General features: G+C 42.9%; 1 protein-coding gene across 1 annotated transcript in view; it reads left to right on the top strand.

Annotated features, from left to right (window-relative positions):
- The window catches only part of CNTNAP5 (contactin associated protein-like 5), a gene marked incomplete at its 5' end in the record, with an annotated part of 82,132 nt that extends 57,809 nt beyond the window's left edge, over positions 1-24,323 (top strand). Inside the window, 5 exons of the mRNA XM_010151141.1 lie at positions 6,230-6,360; positions 7,675-7,759; positions 17,421-17,639; positions 22,948-23,019; positions 24,058-24,323. Coding sequence (XP_010149443.1) covers positions 6,230-6,360; positions 7,675-7,759; positions 17,421-17,639; positions 22,948-23,019; positions 24,058-24,254 — 704 coding nt within the window. The remainder of the gene's footprint in view (positions 1-6,229; positions 6,361-7,674; positions 7,760-17,420; positions 17,640-22,947; positions 23,020-24,057) is intronic.
- Between the last annotated feature and the right edge of the window lie 2,934 nt (positions 24,324-27,257).

Genomic DNA, 27,257 nt, shown 5'->3' with positions numbered 1-27,257 from the left:
GGCCCTCTGGGTCAGCTTTTAGATTTGTAATATCTTCTAGCTTTAGAATAAGAAGCATCTGCCTGTTCCTTTTTAATAACTGGTCAGCCTGCGTTAAGGCAGCTGGCGGCTGGTGGGCATGAGACGTCTACAAGGGTTAAACACACTTGCCAGTCACATAAGGGAACCCGCTACATTTGCCCATGTTTACGTGACGTTCTCGATCTGGCTCCAGCTGCTTAGCAGGATTGCAAAGCGAACTGAGCTAGTGGGCCTCCAGATGGGTTCCTTTAGGGGCTTTTAGATGTGTGGTTTTTCCTAAGTTGAAAAAATGCAATGTGAAAATATTTTTTTTAAATGTAGGATGGCCTGAATATGGTCTTTAAGTCTGAGTGTCTCAAGCACTGAGTGGGAGACATTCGAATAAGCGCCTTTTTTTTTTTTTTCCCACTGCCATCAGAGATTACCAAAAATTTGAGGGTGCTTTTTTTTTTTTGACACCCTATGAAAAGGTGCCAGCTAAGCAAACGCAGCAGCTGAGTAATCATATCAGCAAACATGTTCCAGCAGTTTTGCATGTCTTCTGCGTGTGAAACGCACAGCAAGAGTCGCCTCCTAAAAGCGTGCAAGTACTTCCTCAGTTTACCGCCACTGGATGCTGCCCTGCTCTTTTGAATCCCTTCCACTGATTAGTAAAGTTACTGAGTAAACATCCCTGGGGAGAAGCTGCTAATTAAGAAGCAGGTTTCTTAGCCAACTGCTCCTAACCGAGAAAACAGTGGTTCATCTTTAAATATGTAGGATAGAAAGAGGGACACTGTCATGCAGAAGCTGTGCAAGTTGCCAGAGAAATATTTTGTGGTAGAGATGACTGAAAACAGGACTGAACAAACATTTTCACCTTACGAGCTGCAAATGGCTTTCTGGGTTAATTACTTTTTTTTTTTAATAATAGCAACTTCAGTAGCCTCGCTGATATATTCTGCCCTTTGTTGAATTGGTGCCTTCCTTAATTATTTTCTCTTTCAGCTATAGCTCAGGTGAGTGCTGAGGGTGAATGCGGTGCTGCGGGTAACATCCTACAGCCTGACAAAGGCAACTGCTAGTGTGAGACAGCTGTGAGAGCTTCTGTTGGTCCTAAACTCCGGTGTTTCTGGGTGTCTCGCGGACCTGCAGGGGTAGTCTAAGGCCCTTTTCCTAATGCAGTGTTTCATTATTTCATATATAAACGTTTCTCTCAAATCAGGGTTGTCAGTTGCCCTGATTTAAATGATTTTTCCTGGCGCTACATGACGGTGACAAAGCCGCCCATTTTACGTGTGCCACCCACATGTGCTCCCTGAACTAACTCGGCATCTCCGAGTGGTGCAAGATGTCTTGCCAGCTGCTTCAGCCAGTTTAAGTCATTAAAAAGTGCTGTTGAAGTTGGCGGAGATGCTGGGTTCAATCTGGACTCATTTAAAACCAGTTTCTGTAAATGAAGGTCCTGCAGAGAAGTCTCAGACTCCAAGGGTATGTCATCCCCTTCCTTCCTGTTTGGTTCTTCGAGACTAAATGACACAAGACCTGTGGTCCTGGTGACACGTGTGACAAAGACCTTGCTTATGAATGATGGATTTGTAGATCACATTCCTGGTATCCATTTGTTTGTCTGTTTTCTGCTGAGCTACTTAAACCTTTTGCCAAATATCTAGCACTGGGGTGAGATCTTTCAAGCTAGGAAGTCTTTTCCTGAGCTAGAACGCTCTCTGTAACATCTTCCCATGCTCCCTTTTCCAGCTGATGATTTAAAAATTAGTTTGATTTTCAACGCCAGCTTTGGCAGTCCCGAGTGAATGTAAATTTAGTGGGTGTAAGCCACAGAGCCGCCAGATGTTTCTGACATTCCATTCCGGCCCTGCTGTAGACACAGACGACAGAAGGACAGCTCTCCTGTTGACATGTTCAATCAGAACAGGTTTTGGACATAAAATATGTAACATCATGGCCAAGGTACTTCACACTGTGCTGTTTGTGAATATTTTTTTTCTTCTTCAGGCTGAACACCTCAAAATCTCTAACCAGTTTAATGTCCCTATTACCACCAGACTTAAGAGCTGCTAGTACTTTGTTGTACTCAGCAAAAAGATAGAGGCAGTTTGAAGGTGCTGTGCTGTAGTTGCCTGGAGGTTGTTTATGCTGACACCAGTCATTAGTGTACTGCCGGCAAGTACGAACCCTGGCCTCCATCACCACTGAGAGAGCGTCCTGGGAGTGTTTTGTTTCAGAAAAGTCATCCCTAACCTAGTCACCAGCATGGGATGGCATAGATACTGCCCTTTGGTCTCAGAACCTCCCTCTGCACAAGGGGGACCCCCAGGAATCCTGTTAAAATGACTCTGTAGCTGTTTGATATCAGCAGAGAGTTGTCATTCAGCCCTTCAGATGACAGGCTGAAGGCCACAGTAGCAAGCTGTGTAGCAAGCCAGCTTTGGTACTGGTCTCTGCAGTAGCCTGGCAGCCCACGTGGACTCATTTACTCCAGAAATGGCAAAAAGAGGCCGCACTGGGCTCGGTAACACTGTGGCTAAACTATGCCTGCTCCCCTCTAGGACTGTTCTGGAGCTAGCACAGCATATCTCCATCCTGATCTGCAGAATCTGAAGCTGAAAGGGATGACTGTAATAACCAAGTGTGAATCTACTCTTACCTAGTACTGCCGGAGTAATACTCCCAGTGCAATTTTCCAGCCCAAGGCCAAAAACATGATGCCTCTCTCTTTCCTTCCCTCCCTCTTCTATGGTCTTAATAGAAGTTGCCTCTAGCAATTCCACATACATTAGAGGAGGAAGAAAACACAACAGGCAGTGCATTGCTTGCGCATTATGGCACTCCAGGTGTGCGTGCTCAGACACGGGGAGCTGAAAGGAGGATGACAGGCATGACTGCAACAAGACTGCCAGAAATTACACTGCTCATGATTAGTGTGAGTCCCTATTGTGAGGCAAAAAATGATGCAAAATAGTGAGAGAGTAAAGAATAGGGAGAAAAGTGCTGGTTTATGCACAGATTTTTATTTGCAGTTAGTGACATTGGGCTGATGTGATGGAAAAGTCAGTGGACCAGATAATCAAAATTCAGAGGACAAAAAAAATTCTTAATAATAATCTTAATTAATAATCCATTTATTTTGCCTGTCAAGTAGCAAAATGGCAATCTGTCAGATAAATTATTCTGTACTCTGAAAACAGTAGTTTTGGTACTGAATGCAAGCCAAGATTAGCACTTAGCTATACCAGTGTAAATTCCAAAACACCTCTGGAGAGATGAGCCCCTGTACTTCTGGTTTATAATAATGCAGATTTGACCCCAGGCAAAATGCCAGCTCAAATTCGATGGTTTTGAAGAGCAGCCATCCAAAAAAAGTTGCCATTGGAGTTCAAAGCAATTTGAATAAGATGCTGTTCACTGATCTCTTCAAATGATTTAAGGTAAAATTGTACCACTATAGAAAGTAAGATCCGTTCCTAATGGATGTCAAGAACCATGTCTTGTCTCCCAAGAAATGGAACAGATGGTTTCTGGTTTAAAATCAGTGCCTCTCTCATGAAGTCAAGGGGTAAATCCCTGTTTGCAGCAGCCAAGCACCTGGATGGATTGCTTCTTGCTGCCCGTCTTTGAACATAGATGTGCTGGTTGCTGTGTCGATTACCTGGATGTAGTAGTACTACTCGTATTTTATATCCTGCTCTGCTCATAACACTCAGAAAGCGAAGTTTTTTCACTTTTGCAAACTAACCAGCTAGTACAAGGTCACAGACCAAATTTAGGCCCTGTTCCATTTTTCGCATTACGCCCCTTTCAAAGGCTCCAGGTCTACCAAGTCCTCCCGCTGGCACATGACTTTCAGTTTGGACCAGTCCATTACACTGTCACATCTTCGTTTCAGCTCATTCTGTGTGGTCACCTGAGCTGTGGTGTGCAGGGTCAGGCAACCTTTGAATTTTTTATCAACTCTCCCACTGCCCTGATGCGCAGGTCTGAAGAAGGTCCCTTAACTTCCTTGCACTTGGTCTTCTTTTCTCAGGTACTTCTAGCGTGAAGTGTTTGTGAGATGTTTACACTGTTATTCCCTGTTGATGCATCCTTCTTTCAGTACAGAAAATGGGGTTGTGATTTAAGTTTGGACCTTTATGTGTGACATTAATGGTGATAGACAGTAGCTCCTTGTCCTGGCTGTGCAGTGAGGGGATGGGATCTTTGCAGTATGATTTGGGGCAGCTGAATCGGAACCTATAATATCACACTGAATAATTGAGCAGTTGTTACTGACCTTGATCTCTTCACAAATTCCCTTCTAACATCCATGACTATGTGTGAGAAAGTAAATGCCTTTTATCTCCTTTTTTATTTTCACTTTAAAAGCTCACCTGATCCAGCAGCCCTCTCAATCAGCTAAAAAGCCTTCATCCTAGTAGTTCATTCTCATTTTTGGGGAAGCTTTGTTTCTATCCTTCAAAGCTCAGGCAGTGGCAGTGCTCATCTGGGATACACTGAATGCTATAAAAAGGGCAGCTTTTAGGAGCCTGAGTAGCCAAGCATCCGGGTGAGGGAGAAGAAGGGATGATTTTCACTGAGCTCTGCATCCACCCTGGGAGGACCACCAACTGCACTGTGAGTTGTGTAGGGGTGGCAAAATTCCCTCTCTGCAAGGAATTTATATGTTGCTTTAAGCTGTTGATAAAGTGGTTTTACAGTAGCTTGTAGGACAACAGAGCTGACCTTACTGAGGGACAAGGGAAGGCTGAAGCAAGCAGGTACATCCACGTGACGTAGCGAAGGAGAACTGCCCCGTGCCCTCTCTCGCTGACACTGGGCCTGCCAGCAGCCTTGCAGCACTGACACGGGCTGCTCATTCACCTCATTGAACTGCCAGACTGCTTCTGGGGTCAGGGGTGCCTCAGAGTGACGTCACGGTGCACCGCGCACCTGCAGCAGCTCACGCAGGTTCCGTGGGCTTCTCTGGTGTCGCGATGCGTGCCCAGGCGATGCCTCTGCGAACGCTGAAACACCCCCCGGTGACAGTCAGTTGGCCTTGTCGTTCAGCATAGGTAAGGTGTGCCTGTAGCCTTCTGCAGAATGTGGGGGTGTTTGGAACAGTCTGAACTCGTGCCACCAGAAACACTGAATTCGAAGGAGATGGGGCAGGGGGGGGCGGTTTATTACATTTTTCAGAACAGGGAAGGTGAAGGACACTTTTCTCAGAGATGTGGTGCTGTTGGAGTTCGCTTTCTCCTTGGAGACAGTAACAAAGTAGCCACCAAAAAGCTTTTTAACTCTATGGTACCATTGTTGTTCCATGTAGTTTGGTTGCTGATGCATAAAAGAGCTCCAAAAGTTCAGAGAATTTTTGTTATCCCTGCTTCTTAATTCCCAGAAAAGTAACCTTGAAAGGATTTTATCGGAATGGGTTCTTTTCCTTTTAAATTATATATATGTGTGTATATAAATATATATTTTCCCTGCAGTCATTTGTGGAAGGATTAAAATTCATACTGGATTTCTTGTGCATTTTTGATTTGTTATGGTACAGTTGTTTATCAGAAGTCACAGTGCTTTTTCTTTATACAAAGACTGAAAGACACGTTTGGCATTCATTTTCATGTGAATTATATTTATTTCTTCAAATACGTTAGAACACTAAAGCAAAAGTATTTTTCTGTATAATAATTTACAATATATCTTTTCTTGTATTGCATATAAATTATAATGAGCCTGGGCCTTTAAATGCTTGAAATTAAGTTATAATTCTCAGAGTTGTCACTCTCTTCTGCATCATCCGTTGCCTCGTGATGAAAAGGACTAGTAAAACCCACCGGCGTCAGTTTAACGGAACAGTGCGAGACCCGCGTGCCCTCTGCTGGAAGCGGTCCTTAGCAGGGTGATGTGCATCAGCCCGCGTGGCAGCGTGCAGCCCGAGCTGCAGACAGACACGCTCGCCTCTGATACACTGAGTGACTCCATTCGGTTATGATTCTCCGTAACGGAGTTTGTTAGCCACTTGGAAGGAAAACTCTTCTAGTGCATTATTTTTTTCGCATTTCTCATTACAGTTTAAACGCTTCCATTTCTCTTCAACCTCTTTCTTGACTTTTTAACCTTGTTACTCCACTGTAATAAAAAGAAATGAGTTACACGTTGTGTAAAGATGTTGAACAGTATCTCATTATGAGCACAGGTTTTATATATAGAATTCTGCTCTGCTTTTAAGGAAGTTTACAGGTCCGATACAAGCTGAGTAAGGATGGACTCCTCATTTTCACCATTGACTCTGGAAATTTTGCCAACCGGGAGCTGCACCGTGTGAAGATTAACAGAGAGGGCAGAGAGCTTGTTGTTCAGGTATGCCACGGCTGATGCTGAGTGTTAAATAATGCGCCATGCCACCGACGGTCACGCTCATTCCAGTGCCTGATCGCCAGCCGGAGGCAGAGGTTTCGCACTGGTTTGGTGCAACCAAAGCTGGTCCCGCAGCAGAACGGCCCCGTAGGTGAGATCAGAGCTCCATCCAGACCCTGCTTCAGAGTGCCCAACCGTGCTGTTTTCCGCTGAGTGATCCCTCCCTTGTCTCTGACAGTCTGTGAGTTAGGACACACCTTTGCCGGAAGTGCATCTGGACCGTTGGAGTGGTTCTGGGGCTTTGGGATGGGATGTCTGTGTGACCTGTAGTCCCAGAGGAAGCACACAGTACAGATCATTAAAAAGCTGCCATAGGAAGAAAAACAACTGAGGAATGAGAACCTGGGAGTGTAATTTCGTTTAAGGTGTGTGCCCCAAGGGAGAATGAAACCCCGGCCGCCTTACCCTCTCACAGAGAAGGAGGAGCCGAGGGGACGCAGGCTGCAGCCGCCACGCGCGTGGCGATGCCCCGTCCGCTTGCCTGAAGCAAGCCACGATGAATGTTGCAACCTCATGAGGCAAGAGCCATCCTCGGCCGCCTTTTCCTGCATTGCCTGCTTTTCCGGGGCAGGGAGAGGAGGGCGACCATCTTACTGCTCATTCTGCTTTCCTTCCGAGACTAATTATAGCAGTTTAACAAATTGGCTGGATCTGGACGGCAGTCAGTGAACAGGGAGGTGTGGCAGTCTGCAGAGAAGCCGTGTTCTCAGGACTAGAATGAGGAGAGGGAAACACGGGGAGCGCCGCAGCTTTTCCTTCCTCTGCAGTTTCTGTGCCTGTGTGGTAAAATGGTAATACAGCGCGGCCAGGGCGGGTAGGCCTGATTATCTAGGAAGGAGGTTTGTGCTAAAAGCCAGGGTTTTCCTCAAGTACCAGTGCCCTGTTGTTTTCTGCACTGTGGTTTTCTACGCAGAACTAATTCTTCACAATACGTCTCTAGAAAGGCCTCTTTTGGGTGCATCCTCAAGTGACTAGATGTGGATTTGGGCAAGCAGGGGGATTTCAGTGTCAAATATTTTAAGCTTTTCTGCAGGGGGAGTTTCTTCAAAGCCCTTTATGTGACTATTCTGGTGAACCTTCAGCTTCTCATGCTAAAATCAAAGCACATTCACTTTGCTATCTTTAGAAACTGAATCACGCTTGGGGGTAGAATTAACTGGTTTGCAGCTGAGAGCATTCCCTGAAGTTGGCAGTGTGGAGAGATCTCGGGGTGTCAGCATGCTGTTATAATCAGCTAATTTTATTGACCTCTTCCAGGTTGATCAAGTTCTCAAACTCAAACACAACTTTTCTGAGATTGATTTTAAGGCCATCAAATCGCTCACCTTGGGCAAGGTCACAGGTAAGTGCTACTAAAAATATTCCTGATTCATCAGTTGTTACAGTGCTGGAGTTAACCTGTGCTGTTTGGTGGGCTTTTAATAGGATTGGGGGTTTTTTGGCGGGCTTAGCTGTAAGAGTTGGCCTGGTGTATTCCAGCACTCCTATTTGTATATCTCATCAGAGCAGAAATTTGGAGCTTTAGTTGTTTGCACTGATAGCGATATCGACTTCTCCCATTGCTCCTCCCGTAAAGCGATTCATGGTGTCTCTGTGGCTGCCGAGGGTGGCATCTCAGCCTGATGATACCGTTTTGCTGACTACAGCTTGCTCCTCTCAAGCCATCTCTGTTTCCTAATGATAAGAACAGCACTGTGAGCCTTCCTCCTCTCTACCCTTTTTTCATTCCCAGTCCTTTTCCATTTGAATTCTGCAAGGAATATTTAGATTCCATATAGCCCTGAGGCCATAATTCCGCATGCTCCCTGCGTGGACCTTCTTGAACTTTACCCCTCTACACTACAAAGCCATAACAAGACCAGGAAAATTCTGTTGGAAGTTTTGAAAGTAGAACTCGTCTATTTTGTTGTCAAGTATGTAAGAGTCTTATTCTTTCCCAGTAAGATTCTAAATTCTTCCTTGGTTTTAGACATTTTAGTCTTTTGTTAGAACTGGACCTCCATATCAAGCCTGACCTCTACTTCACTATTACAGTTTTATATATTTTATTAATAGTACCTAGATAGAAACTGCAGACATCCTCTATAGTGTCTGCTTGTGCAACATAATGGTGTATAATGACATTACTGCGTTCTGCATCATGTTTTACTAAGTAGATTAAGGGCAGGAACTGATTTTCCCCTTAATTATATTTAATCTTTGTTCAGAATGCAGCAATCCTCCAAGCCTTTGTGGACAGGTTTGGGGAGTTGACACTTTTCAGCCCAAGCCATAGCTAAGCTAAAAATCTCAGTTTGTCAATGGCCAGCTGTAGTGCTGGAAACCTGAAAGAACACTGCTCTGTTTATCATGACCTCTACCTAAAGCTCCAGCTATAGATACCAAATCAATAAATCAAGGCTTTTCTAACCGATGGAACATAGCACAAAGACCTTGAAACACGTAGCCAGCAAGCTGACAAGGTGCAGCTCAACATCAGGAAGAGAAACTAGATTTAGTCACAAAAATATGATTAACTTGACAAGTATAATGTTGTTGCAAAGCCAGAAAATCCAGATGTATCTCTAGAGGTCTGGCATTCAGTTCCACTGAACACCACAGACTTGCCTCCAGACAGCTTTTAATGCATATATCCTGCTGTTATTTCTCTCTTGCCCCAAAGTTTATTGGTATTTTGTTTTAGTAATACTACTACTAATAAGCATATAGTTCATATTCAGTTATGGCACTAAAGCCATAAGCTTGTCCGTTCAGATGGTGGGAGATCTTATTGCTGTACACACAATGCGTCCCAGTAAGTCACTTTAATTCCAGCCTAATCCTAATTCTGGTTGCTTCTTCCTGTTAAGTAAATTTCTGCAAACTTTTTCCTCTATGTCAGGATTTCATTTTCCAGTTTTTATCCCATAGCTGTAGCTGTGCTGAGTAGAGTCCTTGTGCCCTCACAGAATCACAAATCCCCTTGAGTCGTCTTTCCAGGATGAACACTTCCAGCTCTATAAAGCCTTTCCTCATGAAAGATGCTCCAGTCCCTTAATCATCTTTGCAGCCCTTCACTGTACTTCACAGTAAGTCCATGTCGTTCTTCCTCGGGGGAGCCCAGAACTGGACCCAGCACTCCAGCAGTGTTACTCATGCAGAGCGTAGGGGAAGGATCACCACCTTCTGTCTGATGGCAGTGCTCTTCCCAAGGCTACCCTGGATGCCAGGATGTCATTGGCTGCCTTTGCTGCGTGGGCACATTTCTGGCTCGTGGTCACCTTTCTCTCTGCAAAGCTGCTTTCCAGCTGGTCATCCCAGCGTTGGTGGATGGGGCTCTTCCTAACCCCAGTGCAGACGAGCATTTCCTTTGTTGAACTTCGTGAGGTCGCTGTTTTCCCACTTCTCCAGCTGTCAGTGTCCCTCTGAATGGTGGCACAACCCACCGGTCTATCAGCTTCACTTCCCAAGTTTGTATCATCTCCGAGCTGACGCAGGTTGCACACTGTCCAATAGGGGCAGCAGAAACCCAAAAATCCCTACTGCTGCCAGGTCAAGAGTATTGCCTGTTCTGTCGAGAGGCGAGCTGGCCCTTGTCATTTTAGGAATGTAGAACTGACATTACCACATCCATACATCATTATGCTGTTATATGGGTGAAATGTCAACTATAGCTTCTGTCACGATGGCTCACCAGAAGGTGAATACTGGTGACCAAAACCAACATCCTCCAAGTTCTTCTTTGTCATTGTTCATCCCCTCAGGAAAGCATAACCTTCCAGAGGCATGTGATGCTCCCAAGTAGACCTAGACTTCCTGTAGTGTTTGGCTTGGATGCCGCTGGGATTTAGGTAACCGAAGGCATTCCTTAGGAACGTGAAAGTGTCCACTGAAGTAGAACCATATGAGAACACTTCTGTTCTACGTGTCCTACATCTCCATGCTGTACTCTCTGGAAACGTGTCTCTCTTCTTCTTTCCTGCCACACCGGTTCATTTGCCTGCGCTAACAGCCTCGTCCTGGCTGCGTAACCAGCTGGTTATACTGCCCTCCTTCTCGACTCCATCATTCACTTCCCACTGCCTGAGAAATCTCCAAGAGAGCTTCCAGCAGGACATTATAAAAGCTTGAAAACTCTTCCTCGCCAGATTTTCTTACGATAACCATTTTAGCACAGCTGGAACTTTTGAAAAGTGCACGTTTATACAATGACCAGTTTTTAAATAATAGTGCTTCCCTCCTCCCTACCCCTCTCCCCTAGTCCCATTATGCTTCCAGTGTGTCAAAGGCTACTTAAACTCTGATATGTTTTCCTGCTTTTCAAATCTGCTATATTTTCCAATGCCTGCCCTACACTCAGCTCTGAATTCCAGGGAAAAAGCCCTCCATTTAAGGCAGAGGAGGCTCACCTGGAATTCAAAACATAGGGATACTCACTCTGCCACAGACTGCTTGAATGACCTTGGGCAAGCCATTTATGTGCAGATATAAAGGTAAGCAGGCATTTTATTCCCCCTGGAACCAGTCTGAGCTTTACTATCTCTGTTCTCTATCAGTAAAGCGTGGATAATAGAACATCCCTACATCAGAGGGGTGCTAGGAGGATAAAAGCATTAAAGGCTGTGCACTGTTCTGATCCACAGTAATGGGGCCATATAGCTTCTTTAGAAAGATCAATCTAAATATAAGTGTGGCTTTGAAGACAAAGGAGTAAAAAGAAGCAGCATTCAAGTAGCCAACGGACGTTTGTTGAATTCATCCTCACTGTATCCAACAGACACAGAAAAATATTATTATCCTGTAGTTTGTTGTCATTTTTACTTCACAAATATAGCGACAAGACACAAAAGGACCTATCCAAAACTCATCAGTATCATTGGGATTTTTTCCATGAACTTCAGCGAGTACTGGATTCAGACCCCAAGTGGGTCATACAATTTATGGCAAAGCCTCAGTGAAATCTTAACCAGAGTCCCAGTTCATTTACTTTCAGTGCTCCTTTCAGAGGTCACGCTGCTGTACTTAACCACACGTGCTCCATTGGCAATCTGACCGAGCTGTGAAGCTGGCTCCGCTTTGAACAAGGGATTGAACTGCATGACCTTCAGAGGTGTGTCTCAAATTATTCTGTAATTCTCTGATCTCAGAGACACATTTGCATATGTTTAGGTCTTGTCCTGGAAAAGCTGCTATCCCAATGGAAAATCTCATTTATTTGTTTTGGAGATGACCTTAATAAATCTTTGAAAACTTCTCAGTGTGCCCCAACATGTCTAAATCTTTCACCATTTTAGTTCCTGGAGAAATAGTCACTGGTGCAGAGAAGTGAATCTCATGGAGTGCGTATTTACTTCTGAGCAATTCAATATACTAGCTGTGTAGTGGCACCGGAGTAAAAGGGTAGCATTGGAAGGGATTCGGGAGTATTCTGAAGACAATGTTGCAGAGGTTTCTTGAGCACCCATTAATGCTGGCTTAATATACTCGTGTCTTCCAAGTGAGGAATTAGCAGACCTCCCCGCACTGGCCATGTACAGAACGGTGTGGTCTAGCACATGATCATGATATCTTTTATCTCTGAAAGCCTCAGCTAAAACACACTCCAGTTGTAGGAGGCTTTCCACTGAATCATTCAGCTTTGGTATAAAATGTACGTAGAAGAAAGTTTATCTGGAAGGTAATTTTAATAAAATCATTATGTAGGTGCAGTACAATTCTTGCGATTTCTGCAGTAGCTTTTCTTGTTAAAAGCTTACAAGAAGAAAATGGAATCTGTACACTGAAGAGATCACAGAGCAATTCATCCAAGAGTGATATTATCCTGGGGGAGATGATAACAGATAATTAAATCAGAAGGAATAAGTTGGCATTAACTCTGAGATACAAAAGCTTCCCTAAAAAAGCATCTCCTTTAAGAGAGTTTCTATGGAAAAGACTCAAGTCCATTTTTTTGTGGAAAGTCAGAGTAGTTTTTTCCTTTTTTAAGCTCACAAGATCACAATTCACCTTAGAATTTTAAAGTCACAGTCTCGGAATATTGTGCCCCAGCATTTTAAACAATACAGCCCAGCCATGGCTGCAAGAGATATTGGCTGGACCCTTCTCGTCACTGCAAAGTTCTTTACTGCAGACTCTTCTTGCCCTAAAAATACCTATTTGTTAGAAGGACCATATCCTGGAAAAAGATGTCATGGCTGTATTCTTGAGCACCTTTAAAAGTCGGTGGTTTTCCTCTTAGGAGGCTAGTAAAACATTAAGGAAAATGGAAGTGTGACCTACAATAAAAGAGGAGAGGCATTTGGGACCAAGCAGTTAAAATATTCAAACTCTGGCTCTTCAAGCAGTCCAGGGTTTAAGCCAGTAATGCCATCATGTTTCTATCAAAAAGACACCGAATCTTCTCAGACTTTTTCCCCAGCAGTATCGTTTACCATGTGATCATAACACCACGCTCAAATCCCTGTTTTCTTGGTGATAATACTGCCTAAATAAATGTCCAAGGTCATCTACTTATATCCAGAAATTCCATTTTTACTCTGAATTCTTGCTACTTGAGGTGATTTGAACCATCTGCTCCTGATAAAAGTATGCATTATTTTGCACATTGTCTCTCCATCTTCTTTTTATACATTGTATTTTGAGCCCATGCAAAATCACACGTAGGGCTGGCTGTTGTGACAGATTAGGATTCAAATGTCAAAAATGGTGACATGCAACAAATTTCACATTGCAATTCAAGCAGGGCTTCATTTTTGATGACAAACTGTCTTTAAGAAAACGTACTAAATGCATGTCTGAAATTACCTCTGCTAAGCCTAATGAAACAAAAATTCTCTAATGTTCCACTTGGCATGAAATGTTCCATTTCTGACAAGCAAATCTGGGCACATTCTGCTCGTTCCTGGGAAAACTTGTGACAGAATGTCTCTTCACTTTGCTCTTGCTGTCCCTTGCTTTTTCAGAAGTGTCTCAGAGGTGCATTGATCGCCCAGAGCCTGCCTCCTGCTCAAATTCCTCTTTTTCTTAAGCAAGAGCCAAACGAGTTGAGCTCAGTTATTCTAACCAGGAAAAATTCCTGGATTGTTCACTCTGCTGCCTTTGTGGAAGGCTCACACCAGGAAATGAGATTATTCCAAAGATGCCTTTTTGTGGGTTCCAGTCTAATCCAAGATAGGCTTCTGCCCTTTCTAAATTAATGATTAGCATCATCACTGTTTACGGAGGTGGTTGAAGGACATAGGAGTGTATTTTTCGAGGTAACTACACAGTTGCTGCTAGTCAGCTCTTCTGAGATTAGGTGCAGAGTGGAGACTACAAAAGCATTGTACTCCAAGGCCAGGGGCTCAAATCTACTGGCAACACCCAAGAAGTAATCTTGCCAGCGCTGTTCAGCACCTTGGCAAAATGAGGTGATGGATAGACTTTATCTCCCACAAAAAGCATCTTTCTATTTCTCAGACTCAAAGAAAAGGGCAACCAGTGCTTCAGCATACAGGGTAAAGTACCCTTTGTGCTTCTAGCAGCGATTCACTTAGATTAATTAATTAATTAGGGAACAGACATCTTAAAAAAGGCTATGTCTGCTCTCAGAGTAAACATAAATTTCAATTCAGGAAATCCATGGTGGGGCCTTCGCAGACGTGAGCACACAAGTAAACTTTGGCCTCAGAGTAAAGTTTCTGAGTGACATGAAATTGATGTTTATCAAGAAAGAACAAGAAGATACTGGATAGTGTTTGTGGTTTCATTTTTCACAGTGGTATCTTAGAACAGAAGGGTCTTCTGAGCACTCTGCCTGCACGCAACTTTCTGTTTCTCTTTGATGACAGTTACCTGTTGCATTAGTTATCGTTTACCATGGTCCTAGAGAATTCCAGTGGAATTCTATTTATGATGAGAATTAATTCCCCATTGATAAGACATCAAGACGTTAAATTATTTATTTAAGATCTTAAAACAGGTGTGTCGTATGTGGCAGAGTTGCACAAAGAAACAGCAGTGGGTCAGGGTGTCTGTTTACAGGAAAGGGAACGAATCAGCACATAAATTATGTTGATACCATCGATAAAGTTTAAACACAGAAAGCCATTGCAAATACATGGAAAACAGGGAGGCAAAATGGACACAAAACTTGCTGAGCTGTGACACCGCAGACAGCTTCCAGGTAGCAGCTAGGGGACCCAGCAAGAAGCCAGACCAACTTATGCACCACTCAGCCGACAAAGCTTAGAAGTTACTTCCTAAAAATAGGGGTAAACTTCAGTTGTGGGAATTGAACAGTTAAATTACAGGCTGAAAAAGATTGCCTTCTCATCCCCCATGTAGAAATTATCCAAAGTAACTCCATCTCCAGTACCGACAACAGAAATGCAACGCTAAAATGTCAGAGGACCAAACCAAGCCACCAGCAGCGATCCAGTGTCATTTTCCAGTCAAAGGCACGAAAGATTCACAGCATAGGCAGGTCAGAGGAAGGCCACTGATGTTCCCTATGACCTTGCTTCAACAGACCTTGGCAGAACCAAGTTGCTTCTCCTACTGAGCGCTGTGTCACGTAGTGAGAATACTTTTGGAAAAAAACCCCATTTTATCGTGATTTAAAGACTTGAAGTGACAGAGTGGCCTTTAATAAACCTTTTGCAGAGGTAACCATGTCATAATCACAGATTTATGTTCTCCGCTTGAGAATCCAGAGAGCAGCACACGTCGTTCACATCCAGGTTGTGCAGGTCTGCTGTGGAGAGCAGTGACAGCCCCACTTTCGGGAGGACATGAGGCACGCACCTGAAGCCGTGTAATAAAGCAAACTGTGCACGTGGGGTGTTTATCAGAGGACTCTGGGGGTGGTTTTGGTTTGCTCTTTGATTTCTTCTTTTTTCAAATTTCAAAGCCTTTCAACAACAAATCTCCTAGCTCATGCAAAACTTCTTTTGACAAAAGACTCGTGGAATTGGCCCTTAATTTAACTTTTTAAGAAAGCCTTCAGAAGTACTGTATCTTAGACTTTTCGAACTACTGTACCATGAAAAAGGAATTCATTATTTCTTAGGCTTTACCTTTTGTACATTGGGGCAGAACAGAGCAATTTAGATTGCCTGATGTCTAAAAGATGCCAACAAATCCACCTTTTGTGTCAGAGCTAAGAAAACAGGAAAGGCTGAGAGTAGCAGTGTTTACAAAGGGTTTTATAAATTCAAGAAAGATGGCAAATACTGTAAATCGGTCTTTTAGTTTTATATAATTCTTCTTGCAGAAACTTGGAAACAATCCTTTGTGTGTTTTATAATACCCCTGCCAAAATCTCATTAAAAACCTGAATGCATCCAATTCCTACACACTTGGAGAAGAGCAAACGTGAACCTCTGTAAAGCTACAGTTTTTCCAGTGGCAAAGCCTCTCTGTTTGCTTTCCCACCTCTCTCTCTTGCAGTTCCTGACAGCCCAGAGGCTGTCCCCGTGACAGCTCTGCAGACTGAGCGTTCCTCCTGTAGGACCCCTTGGAGAGCGAGCTGACACTGTACCTTGCTTTGCTGAGAAGCAGCCAAACTCTTGCGCGCTGCACTTCCATGAAGGCATTCAACACAATTGGAAATCTTTCTCAGCTAATTCCCTTTGACTGCATGGCATAATGCTCACAGGTCTTGAGCACCAAAATAATGCGTTTGGGGTAGTTTTGAGATTTTCTTATACATAAGTGTATGTAATTCAGATAGAAAGGTCAGTTAGAAAAGAAGGTCTACTGTTTTCCTAAATCCTTTTGACTGAGAGTTAGTAAAATCGTTGTATTCGGATAATAGTGGAAAAATTGAACCTCATTTTAAAGTTTACTATCTTACCTTTTCAAGCTTTGAAAATAAACTTGAAAAGCTGGGAATCCTTATTTTCCAATGTCATTGGAAGAATTTCCAAAACTTTCACTGCAGTTCTTATCATTAACTGGTAATTTTTAAGACTTAAAATAATAAGTTTTGCTGCTGTATATCTGTGCGTTTGTGGGTTTTTTTCTTGTTTGATTGACCTAGATATAAGGTGCCTCATGTTACAGACCTCTGAGCAGTATGAATTTCCATTTCTGGAAAGTAAATAAATGAGAGCTTGGAGGAAAGAGAAGATGGTTTCATTGTCCTTCACTGACTTTGCCAAACAATCTTTGATATTAAAACATTTGGAACTAAATGAAAAGCACTTAACTTTGAATTGGCATTCTCTTTGTGAACCTTAAATGAACACAGAAGAACAGATAAATTAATTGCGCTATCTCAGCTTCAGGCCGGAAAAGAGCATGGAGATATTTGGTCTTGTTTTGGTTTTGATTAAAAAAGGTATAGCTTTGCTTTTTATTTTATTAGCGGAATGGGGTAGCAGGGTGAGAGCCTGGCTCATAACTAGGAGGACTCCCAGGAACTCTTGATTATAAATATGTAGAAACGTGATTAAGTGCATCAGGTAAGTAAGTTGAAAAATAAGCTGTGCAGAAGGGTGGAAGCCAAATGAGCAAGCCATTGGATATTAGGATGTCTGAAGCATTGTATGACAGACAATAGACAGCAGGCTCCTTCATTAACAGAGTGCAGGAGGTAGAATGCCTTGAAGATTTGGTCCGTATCTGTGAAACTGATATTGTTAACAGATGCAAAAGAAGTTAACGAACATCATCCCTAGGATCTTGATATTCAGTGTTGCTGTTTTTACTGTTTATTATTATTATTGGTATTTCCATGGTTAGCACCTGTGATGTGTTAGATATTGTCCAGAGAGCAGAGAAGGTGGATGAGGAAAGAAGCACAATGCAGGCTTTTATCCCCAGCCAACTTGATTCAGTGAAGTAGCAGTGTAGAGGAAGGGCTGGGGATCAAAACCACATGGGTCAGGCTAGGAAGGACTTGTAGGGTGCTGAAGGAGAACCTGAACAGTTGAGATGGGATGAAGAGAAGTAAAACGGGTAGGTAAGGCAAATAGGTATTCATTTTATTAATCCTTTCCTAAAACAGATAATGCCCAGAGTGTGTTTCTGTTGAATTGCAGAGAGTTTGTCGCTGGACCCTGAAGTCGCAAAAGCAAATGCCTATGGTTTCACTGGCTGCCTGTCCTCTGTTCAGTACAACCACATTGCTCCCCTGAAAGCTGCCTTACGCCATCCCAGCCTTGCTCCCGTGACTGTCAAAGGCTCCTTGACTGAATCCAGCTGTGCATCCGTAATGGAAGCTGATGTGAACACGGTCACCACGATATATTCCTCATCAGGTATGTTCTGCCAAGAGGGGAATGGGGAATTTAAAGGATACTGTAGAGTGAGAATTCCTTCCTTTTTGCTGTAATGCAATTGTGATTGTATAAATATTGGAACTGGGAAGCTGCCTTTTCTCTCAGGAGTGTTGAGGGTGAGTATTAGGATTAGCCAAGGCCCCTTTAAAAACCATTGTACTTCTGACTAAGTTCCTGGTTTGCCTACAACATGCCTGAATCAAAACAAGTCCCAAAGTCATAGTGGAAACAGCACTGGAAGTATGGCTATGCACCTGATCTGCCGTGCCTGTCCACCCTAGATAGCTCCAGCTCTGCAGATCTCAAAGGAGAACATAAGTGTTACGCAGATCCGTATCCCAGTGGTGACGAAGCAATAGGAGTCATTCAACAAACAAGTCAAATTTGTTCCCACCCTAGCAGAAACGAACAACAAGTCCTTGTACAAACCCCTTGACACATGTGTGTGACTTCCATTAAGTGCTTGTACTTACTCTCTCAGGCTAAAGAGAAGGAGCACTGCTTGAGCAGTACCAGTAAGATGATCCCAATAGTTCGTTTATCTTTTGCAGTCCTGGAACTGTCCTATGGGAATCTCAAGTATTTTGCATATGTGAATTTGTATGCAGGGAAAATAACTCAGAGCAGCTGGAAGTGTTGTCACCAGGAACAGGGGCAATCAAGTTGCTGCTTTAGTCACCAGTGGATGTGGCAGAAATCTTAATGACCAGAAAGGGGTACAAATTAAAGGCTGTTGTTTGCCCCTTGACCTATGAAGCCACTTTATCTTTTTTGATAACTAATAAAACTCTTTTTTAGAGCATAATATGATTCCTTTGACATTTGTACTTGCATCAAATCCCCATTTCCTGCAGCTTCTGCCTAAGATATTCAGCAGAAAACAAATGATGCTATTAGCATTCTGCATAGGGAAAAAGGCTGCTGATTACACTGTGGAGAGCGGCTGCCAGTGTGTGTGCGCGCGTCTCCCCACCCCCCGGCTTCCTGCTCACCGCCCAGGGTTGTCTGGGGTATCTGCTCTGACGCACAGGAGAAATGTGTCTTGTAAATACCGAATGGGCAATAAGACTGAAAATATGAACTCCTTGCCCTGTGATCTGTCACCTCGATGATACAATTTTTCTGAAGAGTTTAGAAAGTGGTGAAACCTGAGGCTCAGAACTGCAGGACAGAACACAGAGCAGAATGTAGTATCTTTGGACCTACAATCAGTTGCACTCTATTGTCAAGGTTAAGCACTGTTACATCAGAAATGCAGAATTATTAGGAAAGCTCATCCCTGTCTTTGCCACTCTGTGCTTTAAAATATGATTTCCTCTCAGTGTGATGAATTAACTGACACTATTGCCTTCCTATTCACACTGGATTTGATTAAAGCCAGAATAAGATCTTCAGAACAAGTTAGTTCTGGAGGCTTCATGTCTTTATATGCTGCAGTAGGGGCACGGGGCGGTAGGCTCTTCTTAAAAAAGGATTCCAATTTGTTGCAAATTATACTTTGTATAGATGTACTTGAGAATTACATTTACACATGGAAAGGACACATTTTAAGAAATAAAAAGAAGACAGAGTTAAAGATTAACTTTCAAATTTACTGCTCATATCTCAATTCATCAGTTCCCAGTTTATTATTGAGTGTCTGAGAAGAAAAATAGAACTTCAAAGTTGACTGTACATGTCTCTGTCGATTTTCTAATGTACAGATACAACAAAAAAGCCCTCTAGGAAATCTCTTTTAAATGTGTGAAAAAAACTTTCTATATTTATAACTTGAAAACAATTGAAGCCCTTTCCTTTAGAGCGGAATACTTGTTGGCTTCAAGAAGGTTTCCTAGCAGACAGATAGGGAACAAAATCCGTTTGCTCATGGCTCAGTTTTCTGTACACACTCACTCTGATTAAGAAACACAAAATTAAAGGTGCCTTGCTGAGGCACATGTACAGGTTTTGGTATTCTGAACACTACACTGATGGCATAGAGATAATGGACTTTCACTATGCTGTTTTTTCATCTTAAAATACTGTAAATGCCTGAGCCGATTCAGCTGTGTGAATGGTCGGCTTGAGCTGTCTGTCTGCTCCAGCTGAAGAGCTGGGCTCCATCCATTTAAAGTGAAAAATGCCAAACACGTTATTTCGTAAGCAAGAAACTGCACAGAAAAATGTTGCTTCTGAAAGGCAAGTTAAACAGTGCAAGTCCAGGTCTCACTGTATTAGTTGTGCTGGACCTGAAATTTCCAAACAAGGAACTGGCCAGGGGTATGCCAAGGCAGCCTTGGCTATAGCAACTACGAGATGATGGAGTTCAGGATCCTGATAGGAAGGGAAAAAAGCAGAAGGCATGACTGCAACCCCAGCCTTCAGGAGAACAGCCTTTGACCTGGCTGTGGATCTGTTTAGAAGAATCCCATGAGATGCAGCCCTGGTGAGAAGAGGGGTCCAGGAGAGCTGGTTCAAGGATCACTCCTCCAAGACCAAGAATGGTCCATCCCAATGAGCAGGAAATCTAGCAAAGGTGGCAGGAGGCCCAGAGAGGTTGTGAAGTCCTCATCCTTGGATATATTCAAAACGCAAATGGATACAGCCCTGAGAAACTTGCTGTAATAGACCCTGATTTGAGTAGAGGTTTGGACTAGAGGTTTCCAGAGGGGCCTTCCGACCTCAGCGATGCTTCTGGCTTCAAGTGAGGCACACTGTAATGTCATCAGTTTTATCTAAAAGGAGGGGGATGTCCTGTTAAGGTCTCATATTAGAGACACAGTGTTGCTTTTTCTTGGCTTCAGAATTTATTGTGTTCCCACGGGAGATGGTTCTGCTGTCACATGCCATCTGCTCCACTGTAACAATCCCTCCTCTCCTTGTATCCTGATTTTATTTCTCAGGCAAAACATAATGCATAAGCCCTGTGTATGTTGCCCTCCATTCTGAAACTGATCTCCAGCGTTTGCTCTAGTTTCCTTTCAGTGCTTAAATTCTGGTGACAGTCGCCAACAAATAGTGGTGGAGCTTTAACAGCATTTCGTGTCCAATCTTACAGTAGTCTTTTGGGCATGAATGAGGCATTATATAATTTTTAAGGTAGATTTTTAATTTCATGCTTTTTTCTTACATAGTTAATAGTCTTTCATGGTTCTGTTTGACTTACACCATGCACCAGATACCAGATGGAGATTTTTCTCTAGTACAGGAGGGGTGACGTTTAACAGATGTGAATTTTTATTGTAACCGATTTCACTGGTGCCAGATGAGGGGTGGTGTAGAAAATATCTCACCAAACTTCCAGTATCTGAAAATTAAATCATCTTGAGTCTAGAATAATGATTACTCCCCTCTTGTAGTTTGTGGAAAGAAGTAGGCAAATCACACTGTCCATCTTTGACAGCCTTTTTAGGGTATAAAGTATCTGTACGTTCTTTTCCTCGGTTCAACTGAAAAAAAAGAGCCTACTAGTTTTCATTTCTATAACTGACTCTGAGATACTGAAAATAAAGGAGAGGAACCTGCCCATGATGATTGTAATTATGAGCAACCTTGATCTAACTTCGAATTTGGCCCTGCTTAGGCTCAGAGGCTTGAGGTTAGGCTAAACAACCTCCAGGTTTCCCCTTCCAACCTAACCTTTTTGATGATGCCATGTCTGTATTTATGTGTAAAACAACAATTTTATCCCCATTCCAGTCCCACACATGTAGTAAATGAGGTGAAGCATTGACATGACTATTTATTTCTTGGCAACACCACTCTGGGCAGCCGATATCCAAGCAAGGGGCCTGTTGTAAGGATGTCTCAATTTGAGTGTCCAGAGTGAGTTACCATTCATGTCGATAGTCGGTGTACTGGAGGAGTTCAGTTGGCCCCAAAAGTCCCTTTCGTGCCTGTACCTCCATCAGTGAGCTGCAGATATGGGGAACCTTGAGTTTTCAGTATGGGTGTGCATGATGAGGAATCATTCCACCCCTAAAACTAGCAGTAGAGTTGCACCTTTTACAGCATGAAAGCCTCTTCGAGGTTGATGCCTTCTGCACATCTTTGAGGCTTGAATCAGTGATGTAGAGAATAAGGAAAATAGTGCCCCTTTTAAGAACCTAAATAGCCCAAAACCACCATCATTACAAATTCAGTACCTCCTGATACACAAACATGAAACTGTTGCTTGTTTTAATAAAAATCTTTTTCTTGGGCAATGAGATATCAATATGTGGCTGAGTCAGCTGCTAAGGCAAAGATGTGCAGTTCCAATATACCTTGCAACACCAAATTTCTCAGTTAGGGTTCCACCTTTTACATTGGAAGGATCAGTTTGGCAAAGCAGTGTAATATACAGCAGAGACAGTCATCCGTAACTCCTGTGTGCGTCCCCTGTATGATAGCCTGGAGGCTTTAAAGGAGAAACAGAGAGGGATCTTGTCAAAGGGGAGGGTGAGCTGGAAGGAAAAAAAATGTGAGGGTGCAGAAAAGCTGTACTCAGCGGGCAGTAGAAGACACGCCATTTTCTGCAACATGCAGGACTAAAGCAGGTACACTGCTATAACTTCACTGACTTCAGAGAGAGCTTGACCTCTCAGGTTTGGATCTAAATTCAGAACAGCCAGCAGACACGCTGGTTGGCCCAGTGTTTCAACAGTCATCATCTGTAGATAGGGCACAAGAGAGCCCCAGCATCGAGGACCCTTTAATGCAGGAATTCATTTTTGATCCATCTCTCTTTTGAATCCAGTTTGACTAGTGCATTTCTGCAGTGGAGAGAAAACCATCCCTTCCAAGAAGCTGTCTTGAATTTGGGTTTGAATTTGATTTGTATATCTCCATCTACAGATGTAGGTCAGGTCTAAATCTGTCTAATCTTCCTTTCCTTTCGCTTCTGTCTGATAGTGTTTCTTAGGTATCCAAAAAAAAAAAACCCCAACAACCCCCCCCCCCCCCCCCCAAAAAAAACCCCAAAAACTCAGACTGAGAAAAGCTGCCAGTGGGCTGTTTAGTTCAAATGTGTCTGATTCTTCTACCAGTAAACTGAGACACCACCTTGAGATGTTAGCGTGAGCCTTTCTGTTTCCTTTTAAATATACGCTTAACAGACTTTGCTCCTGAAGATGGTGAAGAAAATTGTCCTGCAAGCTCGCTTTATTTTTCATAGAGGTTCCTGGTTCAATTCTCCAACCCCCCAAATCACATCTTTAGAAAACAGATTAGAATTCATGAGGGTAAGAGGCTGCTTGTGTCTAAGCCTCAGAGAAATTGAATATAGTTGATACAGAAAATAAGTCCTGTTTTGTTTAACCAACTGCAGATCCTTTTGGGAAGACAGATGAAAGAGAGCCTCTCACCAATGCAGTCAGAAGCGATTCAGCTGTGATTGGAGGTAACTTCATTTTTAAAGATTACAATTGAAAAATATTTCTGTCAGGGCAAACGTCTAGGATACTTTAAATCAGGGACCCATAAAATCCAGTTCAAATCCTTTCTAATCTAATGCAGGTCTAGTATTTGCTGTATTTATTAGCACATGTCTGTATCAAGCTACCTAGATAGACACCTGCATTATGGATGAAGCCAGTAGTGGCGGCACATGATGTTGGATGTCACCCAAAAAAAGGCGTCATGGATCGTCAAAGCACCTGAGTCTTCAAAATATAACCAAATTCTGTCTATCTGCTTGCTCGAGCAGGAGATTTGGACAAGATGACCCGCAGAGGTTCCTTCCCACCTCAACCATTCTCTGATTCCATATGATTCTGTGATCTAAAACCCAGCTGACTAGTAATGGCTTTACACACCACTCTGATGAGAGCCTCAGCACGGCATTCACATATCCTGCATTTCTTGAGCTCTCTCTTTGTAAGCTGGTGGTGTAATGCAACTCGCTGCGTCATACGCAAGCATTTATATACTAGGGAAAGTTGTCCTCATAGCTTCATGTATGGTTTTCATTTTCCTTTAACAACCTGGAAAGCAATTTATCTCTGTTTATGTTAGAGGATGCCCTGTAGGGAGCTACCTTTGATGGTATCTAGAAGCTATAAACGAAAGTGTACAAGGCTCATGCAAGGTTTCCAGAGATAACACAGAAGGAAGTACAACAAAGCTGGAATTTGTATGAGAGTATGGATCCAGGTTTCTAAAAACAAACACATCCAACTTTACTTCTAGTGAAAGCAGAACTTGACTGAAATTAGGTCAATTACATCAATGCTTGCTGCTTTAAGTCTTCCTGAAGGTAACAAAACAGAGATAAACTAGCAGGGAGGGGGTAATCGAGGCAGGTGGCTATGTGCAGGCTGAGGTGACCTATCCGTCATGTATCATACCCACTTGCTGTTGCACTTGGGTAATGTATTTTTGTGGTAACTGGGGGCTTGGTTTTTACTCTTTCTGTCCTTCCTTTTTTACCCCTCTTCAGGTGTAATAGCAGTTGTGATATTCATCATCATCTGCATCATTGCCATCATGAGCAGGTTCCTCTATCAGCACAAACAAGCACATCGAAGTAGCCAGACAAAGGAGAAGGAATACCCGGAAAACCTCGAGAGCTCCTTTAAAGCTGACATTGACTTGCAGAACACAGTGAGCGAGTGCAAACGGGAGTATTTCATCTGATGGACAATGCAATTTCTTCTTGCTCTTACTCCCCTAACCTTCCTTCCTTTATTCCTTTCTTCTGTCCTTCTTTCTTCTTGTAATATTTTTTTAACGTTCGTTTTTTGCTAACTTCTTCGTCATCTGGATAAGACTGCCCCGCACAGGAAACACTGACAGCAATCACAGTGCCTCACTCTCTGCACAAGAACCTGGCAGTCACAGTTTACTTCCGCAGCTCCACACAAAATAGGATCCACGTGCACACATGGTTTCTGCAGTGGGTTCCTGGATGTCTCAAAGTCCGTATGTTTATTTGTGCTTTTCTCTGGAACCATTTAGTTCATCACTTTTACACTAAAGCTGGACTGTGTATAGTAGAGGTAAAGTAGCTGAACACTTAGCTCTACAGATACTGGGACAGGACAGAGGGAAAGAATCAGACCAAAATGCCTGATTTATCTTACAGGCTCATTTACAACAATCACAACGAACTTGGCCAATTTCTCAAATTATATGAATTGAGATATATATATATATATATATATATTGATTTCAGTGGTGTTACATTCATTTGTACCAGTTGAGAAGCTGTTATGGGGTAAGGACGAATAAAGCTGTCCTCATTGAGCTCCTTCCCCCAACCTCCTGTCCTTTTACTGTAACTTTTAGGCTTATCAGTACTTTTCCAACAATATATATATCAACAATAAATGTCATTCCTGTGCACCTCTTTCACCTCCATCCCATAAGGCTGGCTATGTAGACCCAGCATACTCTAGCATAAAACTAGCTGAAGCATGGAAAATAGTAGCTTGAATCTCCAAGGGTTTTAGGAGCTGCTAGGACTTAGGTGCTCCGTATTTGTCTGAAATGTTAGAAATGCAGCATATACCTGCTCATGCCATATGGAGGATTAACACGTGCTGAGGTTAAACACTGTTGCTGGTGTGACCAAGTACATAGACAAGAAAAAGCAATAGTCTGGTCTTAAAATAAGACACACCTTCTGCCAGTTCTTCTAAAAAAGAAAAAAAAAATCCAACTACTCAAAAATAAAGACCCAAAACTGCATGAAAGATTTATTGGCATTTCCTGTTTGTAGGAATTGGAATTATCTTCCTCAAAGCTAAACAGAGAGAGGTCTGATGTCACGTCTAAAAACGTTAATAAATAATCAACCCTGTTTACAAGGAGGAACATTAAGGGAACAAGTTTAAAAAATGCGAAATACTGTACTTCCAATTCTTCTCCCCTGTTTTTCTAAGGTCTTCTGTCCTGTCCTGATTGGGAACAATACTGAATCCTGCCCATTTTCTTTGTGCTGCATGGTTTCAGTGGGAGGCTGGAAAACCTTCTTTTCCTCACAGACACGCTAAGGGTAAGACATGGAGAAGTCCCATCAAGGACGGTATTTCACACCCTGCTTGTGTCTGTGTGACATCTGCCTTCACAGGGCTTCTGGGGGGCATGTGGAATGTGCTGTCAGACCTGCAGGTTTCTGACAGGAGTTGAATCAGTCCGAAAGCTAAGGAAGAAAAAATACTTATTCCAGTATCTTGATAAGAACTAATTCAAGACAATTAATTGTGCAGCTGAATCCCTTTCTTTGCCCCCTACACCCTTCTGCAGTCATCCTGGGATTTCCACATGGTGGTCCTTGTTACGTAGATTAAAATCCAGGAAACACAGTATGAGGTAATCACCCACAGCAAACTAGAGAAGGTGACACATGCAACAGCTGCTGTTCCTCCAGGCAGCGCATTGCAAAGGTGTGTAACTGGTCATTTTATGGATGGGAGGAGGGGACAGACAATGAAGAATAAATAAATGACAGTTTGGATGTGATGGTTCTTTACCACTTCTTTTGGAATACTTTAATGAGAAGTAGCATCCAGCAAAGAGAAAGCAGTCTTGGAATACTGCTGTCACGTGAAGAGGAATATGTGAGGCCAGCCCCATATCCAGAACTCTATGCAACCAATTTTATAAAGTAATTTATATTGAAATTAGTATTGGTGCCATTCTTCCTCCACCGTGGTCAACAGCCCTTTTGCCTCATGCTGGGCATTTGCACGATACATGATTACCTGAGAGTGTTTCTGCATGGTGAGATGTGTAGTGATGGACTCATTAGCTGTGTTCCTCTTTCGTGGTGAAATCCTGGCAAAGGAATTCTCTTTTTTCCTTCCTTCCCTCAGGTAAAGCTGCTTTGTTTGCCGTGGCGGGAGGGGAGGAATAAGCTCCTCTGCCCACGTTTGAGTCATCTTATCTGAAATGGCCTCTGTATGAGACATCTCTGAAGTCCTAATGTACTTAATTGGCTTTATGAAGAATGGAACAGGAAGGAAGCAAAAGCCCCTGCAGGTGTGTCTTTTCTCTAGCCAGACTAACAGATACAAATCATCCTACGTGTTAGTTTCCAGGAATAAAATTACTCGAAAGTGCAACAACAAAGCACAAAGTAGCTGCAGCAGTGGAGTAGCTGGAAAAGGGAGACTGAACAGTGAAGCAGAGACTACTCATTTCTTAGTGACTATTTTACTTTCAGCCTCGTTCTGCAAGATGCTGAGCTTTCTCCAGAGGGATCACGTTCCCATCACCAGCTGGTAGATCCTGGTGTTGCTGCAGGCATTTCATGTGCAGCTCAGTCCTGGGCCAGAGAGCAGGTGTAGCGGCATGCTGTGTGCCAGCCCAGACCTGGCAAAACAGTGGTTTGTCTGCCCGTTTATCCTCAGTTAATACAGTCCAGGCTGGTGAAAATTTAGATATGTTGGTGTGCATCTGTAGAAAGAACAAAAAATGCATGTGTGAGTATACAGAAACACGTGTGTCTATACCTATGGGTGTCCTGAGGTGTGGATATTTATACACTACAGGGCTGGACAAAGGAACACATTGGTATGGACTTGTCATTTAAAATCCTGTCTTCTAAATTAGGATGTCAATATTCTTATTGTTAAAAGCTACCTAAAAGATACTATATGAAGTACCCTAATACTAAGTCCTTTTTTTTTTTTTTTT

The sequence above is a fragment of the Eurypyga helias genome, unplaced genomic scaffold, assembly GCF_000690775.1.
Source record: "Eurypyga helias isolate BGI_N326 unplaced genomic scaffold, ASM69077v1 scaffold1170, whole genome shotgun sequence".
Taxonomy (NCBI): Eukaryota; Metazoa; Chordata; class Aves; order Eurypygiformes; family Eurypygidae; genus Eurypyga; species Eurypyga helias.
Note: the sequence above shows the minus strand (reverse complement) of the source record. Positions and strands in the feature narration are given on the sequence as shown.